At 41.9% G+C, this 6000-nt stretch overlaps 1 protein-coding gene across 1 annotated transcript in view; it reads right to left on the bottom strand.

Annotated features, from left to right (window-relative positions):
• Positions 1–706: 706 nt before the first annotated feature.
• SUGT1 (SGT1 homolog, MIS12 kinetochore complex assembly cochaperone) overlaps positions 707–6000 on the bottom strand; it is a 28925-nt gene continuing 23631 nt past the window's right edge. The window contains exons 12-13 of the mRNA XM_032679737.1: positions 1815–1996; positions 707–1250 (exon numbers count right to left, since the gene is read on the bottom strand). Of these exons, the coding sequence (XP_032535628.1) occupies positions 1149–1250; positions 1815–1996 (284 nt within the window). The 3' untranslated portion in view covers positions 707–1148. The remainder of the gene's footprint in view (positions 1251–1814; positions 1997–6000) is intronic.

The following is a 6000-nucleotide window of genomic DNA, read 5'->3' as shown; positions in this document are numbered from 1 at the left end:
GTTTAGCACAACTTTGCGAATTCATGTCTCTTTCACAGAATCGCTGTTCACAGAACAGCTCAGGTTGGAAGGCACCTCTGGAGATCACCCTGTCCAACACCCCTGCTCAAGCAGGGACACCTTGAGCCAGGTGCCCAGGACCATGTCCAAGTGGCTTTTGAGCATCTATATGGCCTTTTAGACTTGCATCTAGGTAGTACAAACGTAGACAGTACTTACATTCTCAGTTCTTTCGTAAATATTCTCTGTATATATTGTTATTTACAATTTGGCCATGACAAAAAAAGCTGCACAATTAAGGACATACAGGTTCTTCTCTAAACACTCGCCAGTATTCAGAAATTATAGAACTTAAAGCAACTGCTTGCTGTCTTTGATTTCAGGCAATTGCAAAAGATCCTTCTTTTGGAATACACAAGGCAGACAGAGGACCCATTTTTCTTTAAGAATTTCCAGTCACACCAAATTTTCTACCTTCCATCACTTATGACTACAGCTATCTATCGCCAAGGTGGAAGGACTCCAAAAGTGGGTATTTCGTGTCTGCATCAAGAATAGTAATGTCATCCTCTTCCCTGAATGTACATTTTACTCCTATACATGCCAGGTTTTTTTTAAGCAGTGTATTCACATCCTTAACTATATGTTCTAAGTGATTCCCCCAACAAAACCCAAGAATACTAAAAATGAAATAAAGCAACTTCCGTATAGAAAAAGTTGTATTTACAGTTTTATTTAGCAGAGTTAAAGAGCAAACAATTTTAACACTGTTGTTGAAAAGTGTTTTTACCCAAAGTTGCCAAGATCTAATAAGTTATTGAACAGAAACACCAAGTGTAAGGCAGAAATCCTGACCAGCCATTAGAGATCACCCTATCCCAAAGAGAAGAGCTGATAAAGGCGGTAGAAAATTTGGACTGATTGACTCAATTTCCAGAAATTAGACAGAGATGACAAAAATAGGGTTCCACTTTTGAATATATCTTTAACATCTGTGGATGAAGGAATTTCTAGAGCACACAAAATGTAAAGACAATTTCTGTTTTCAAGGGAACATTCAGTGCTTTGAATCCAAGAATACTATGTCCATATACAGTGGTCAGTACATGACTATGGCAACACACGGATGGTAAAGATCAAAAATAGGATTAGAACTTTTTCCATTCCACATCATCAGGAGGATTTACTTCTACCTTCCTTTTACCAACATCAGACCAGTTGGTGCTCAGAACTGTGCCGCCAGACTCCATCTGCAACACAAGAGAAAGCTTGTTTAGTTTGCTAGAGAACTCTAATAATAAAAAAGCCACATTTCACAGTAAGCTTCAAAGAGTAGTGATTACACAAGAATTCTGTGTCCATACAGAATGAAGTTTGACAAAGCCATCATCTTCAGCTCAACAGTACTGTTGTCAGTACTGGACACAGTGAGATGCTACTTCATTAACAAGAAACTTTTGAAGGGTGAGTCATGTTCTTGCCTGTGATGACTACAAATTAAAGTAGATACAAGCAATCAAGAGGAATTTGATCCTTTCAAGCTCTATACAAGCCAAACACTCTGTTTCCTTTGATAACATTGATTGAAATGAAGAGACCAGTGACAAAGCACAACCTCGGACTTAGTCACATTCATTAGTGTACAACATTGTAGCTTTCAATGAGAGCTTTTGTACCAATATCTCCAATAGAACCATAGGCATTCATTATAGGCCCAACTGATGGCTTGGCTTCCCAACTGATGCAAAGTCAAGTAAATTGTGCCAGTGTGCAAAAGTCACACATTTCTTCAGAAAAAGAGAATGAAGACTTACAAACGATTTGTTCATGGCACGTTTCACTTCATCTGTACCATCTGAATAGATTTGCTGAAATAGTTTATTTAATGCAGCATCTCCTTCTAACTTCTCATTCTTCTCCTCTTCTTTGATTTCAACTACCAGTTTGTCCCAGTTCCTTGTATAGTGAGAGGATGACGGATATAAGTGCTGGGTATCTGAAAACAGAAGTGTTAGTTAACTAAACGTTTTCTCACGACTTTTAGGGCGGCAGAGAACACAGACACATATGTATCTGATGAATCAGAGATGATAATGGAACATGAAAATGCAAATGGATTCCTCCTAAATGATATAAGCATCTCAGTAACAAAAATAAAGGAAACTAAGAAGCACAAAAGTTTATTTTTAAGTAAACAGTTACATAACTTAGTTACCTAACATGAAAAAAAGCTGGACAACAGCAACACAGATAATTAAAGTCAAAATGAGGCTGACAGGAAAACCCAAACAGCAGTCCAGAACCATAGGAAAAGTTGAGCTAAATTTCAAAAAATATCTGAAATCAATAAAGCAGGTAATTCAAATTCTCCCAAAGACAGATTGTTAATCTCTCTTGAAAAACTCCAAAGTATTAACTTCCATGAGATCATCATGGCTAGGCTTCGCAAACGAAGATTGGGGAAAGGCTCTATCCACATTTGTTACAAGCCCGCTGATGGCTAATGAGGTCAATACAAGATAGACATGTCCAATTGCAAAAGGCACAGTAGAAGGACTCCTTAAATTCTGCAAGGTGGTAAATTCTGCAAGACACGGTTCTTTCTGCGCTGTCTTTTCTCCTCGAGAGTGATCCTGCGGGCGTTCTCAAAGGAAGCAGCAGCGTTATAGATGGTGTTTCTCCAGACCTCCCAAATGGAGGTCAGAGTAGACCAGTTATGATGATCAACATGGCCCAGGCTGAGATGTTGTTTCAGGGAGTCCTTGTATCTCCTCTTTGGGGCTCCTCTCTTGCGGCAGCCGGTGGCAAGTTCACCATAGAGCACGATCTTAGGGAGGCGGTGGTCTTTCCTCCTTGAGACGTGTCCTGCCCAACGCAGCTGTGTTCTCAGCAACATGGCCTCAATGCTTGTGACTGCTGCTTGTTCTAGAACAGATGTATTAGTCACATAATCTGACCAGTGGATGTTTAGGATTGTGTGGAGACAGCATTGACGGAAGTGTTCTAGGAGACGCAGGTGGTGGCGGTAGATGACCCATGATTTGGAACCATATAAAAGAGCAGACAGCACAATGGCTCTGTAAACATTGATCTTGGTGCTTTTCTTCAAGTGTTTATGAAGAAAAGCTTCTTTTATGAAGCTTTCCAAAGGCACTATATGCCTTTGCTAATCTGTTGTTTATCTCTCGGTCAATCTTACCGTCCAAGGAGATGAGGCTACCCAGGTAATTAAATTGCTGGACTGATTTAAGCTCTGATTGGCCAATGGTGATATGGGGATGATGGAAGACTTCCTGAGGTGCAGGTTGATAGAGAACTTGTCTTCTTTAAGCTGACTTCCAGCTCAAAAAGCTCAGCAGCGTCTGCAAAGCAGGATGTTAAACGCTGCAGAGCTGCTTCTGTGTGGGCAACAAGGGTGGCATCATCAGCATAGAGCAGCTCCCGGATAAGATGGTTTAAGGTCTTAGTGTGGGCCTTCAGTTGCCTTAGGTAGAATAGGCTTCCATCAGTACAGTATCGAATGTAGATACCATCCTGATCATCGAGGTCTGCCGTGGCCCTTTGGAGCATCATGCTGAAAAACATTGTGAATAGAGTTGGTGCAAGAATGCAGCCTTGTTTCACACTGTTGGTAATTAGAAAGGGCTCAGAAAGTGCATCACCATATCTGACTTGGCCACGCTGATCCTCATGAAGTGAGATGATCATTTTAAGGAACTTGGGGAGACATCCTAAACATTCCAAAATCTGCCATAGGCCTTTTCTGCTCACAGTATCGAAAGCCTTGGTGAGATCAGCAAAGGTTACATAGAGACCTTTGTTCTGTTCCCTGCACTTCTCTTGCAGTTGTCTGAGGACAAATACCATGTCTGTGGTACTCCTGTTGGCTCTGAAACCACATTGGCTTTCAGGTAGAATTCCTTCTGCTATAGCGGGTATTAATCTGTTCAAAAGTATTCTTGCCAGGATTTTGCCAGCAATGGAGAGCAGAGTAATACCACGGTAATTTGAACAGTCTGATTTAACTCCTTTCTTCTTATACAAAGTGATGATGACTGCATCACGAAGGTCTGATGGTAGTTCGCCTAGTTCCCAACAGCGCACCACAAACTCGTGAAATTTAGCATGGAGAGCATGGTCCCCATGTTTCCAGACTTCGAGTGGAATTCCACCAATCCCAGCTGCCTTGCCAGTTTTCACCTGCTGTACGGCCTTAAGGGTTTGTCCCAAAGTGGGGGCAATATCCAAATCATCCTTCACCGGTTGTTGTGGGATGGACTGAATTGTTGAGTCTTGAACTACATGGCTAGTACTGAAGAGAGTCTGAAAGTGTTCAGACCAATGATTCAGAATGGAGGTTTTATCTGTCAGAAGCGATTGACCATCTGCGCTGAGTAGGGGGCTTTGGACCTGGTATGTAGGCCCGTATGTTGTTTTTCAGGGCCTCATAGAATCCTCTGTGATCACCTGTATCTGCACATAATTGAGTTTTCTCAGTTAGACTGATCCACCACTTGTTCTGGATGTCATGGAATTTCTGTTGGAGCTTGCTGCATGCAAGAGGAAAGGCTGTTTTTCTTGTGTGACAGGAAGGCTGAGCAAGATGTGCTTGGTGAGTTCTCTTCTTCCTCAACAATTCCTGGATTTCTTAATTATTTTCATCCAACCAGTCCTTGTTCTTCTTGAAGGGCAACCCTAAGGTTTCTTCAGAGGACTGCTGGATGCTGGTTTTAATATGGTGCCAAATTGTTTCAGGAGAGGAATCTGTAGAACATATGGAATGATCTTCGAGCCTAGTTTGAAGGTTTGCCTGGAATCTCTCTCTCACTGTGGCTGATTGGAGATTGTTAACTTGGAGTCTCCTCCTTGGGATACTGCCCCTTTTTGGTTTGAACTTAAGATTGAAGTTAAGTTTGCAGCGCACAAGTCGATGGTCTGTTTGGCATTCTGCACTAGGCATCACACGGCTTTGATGGACATCGCAGACATCCCTCCGTCGCACCAAGACATAATCAGTGAGATGCCAATGCTTAGATCTAGGATGCATCCAGGTTGTCTTCAGACTATTTTTCTGCTGAAAGATAGTATTAGTGATGGTGAGTTGCTGCTCCGCACAGAATTCTAGCAGAAGGCGACCATTATCGTTGCAGTTTCCAGCACCATGCTTGCCTAATACTCCTTTCCAGGCTTCAAAGTTCTTACCTACTCTGGCGTTGAAATCACCAAGGATAATGATCTTATCATCTGCAGGAACCTTTTGGGTAAGGCGGTGCAGGTCGGTGTAAAATTTATCTTTTTTGGCAGGGTCAGCTTGGAGAGTTGGGGCATATATGCTAAAGAGGACAACGTGTTGCTCGCTGTGCAGTGGAAGGTGTAAGGAGATAATGCGGTCAGAATGAGCTGTCGGCAGATTTTCGAGTTTAGGAACAATAGAGTTTTTGATCATGAAGCCAACTCCTGAGAGATGCCTTTCGGTTCTGGGTTTACCTGACCAGAAGAGTGTGTAACCAGCCCCATGTTCTCTGAGGTTGCCTTCCTCGTGAAGGCAAACTTCACTGAGAGCAGCAACGTCGATGTTGAGATGAGCCAGTTCATGGGCAATTAGGGCAGAACGACGCTCAGGACGTTCGCTATCCGCAGAATCAAGCATGGTTCTGATATTCCAACATGCTAGAGTTAATTTAGGTACATCTTTGGAGGCAGGTGCATGCGTTTCCATGAGAAATGCAATACTTAATTAAATAATACTTATTAGAGCAACAGTGCGCATAACAATACACAGAACTGCAAAACAGTGACCAAAACAGATGGCCAAAGAGACAAGCCCAGAGGAATTAATGACAAGCATATATCCTTAACAATCCAGATTAATGAAAGTTATGACTAAATTTAATACCAATGTTTCAGTAGTGGTCTGCAGACTTTTTCTGTCAATTCTTAGCAGTGAAAACACGAATATTAGGCTTTTCATTGCAGATATGAAGTTGTGATTTTATACTT

Source organism: Chiroxiphia lanceolata, chromosome 2 (assembly GCF_009829145.1).
Source record: "Chiroxiphia lanceolata isolate bChiLan1 chromosome 2, bChiLan1.pri, whole genome shotgun sequence".
In the NCBI taxonomy this organism is placed as follows: Eukaryota; Metazoa; Chordata; class Aves; order Passeriformes; family Pipridae; genus Chiroxiphia; species Chiroxiphia lanceolata.
The sequence above is the reverse complement of the archived record's forward strand: the minus strand, read 5'-3'. Positions and strand labels throughout refer to the sequence as shown.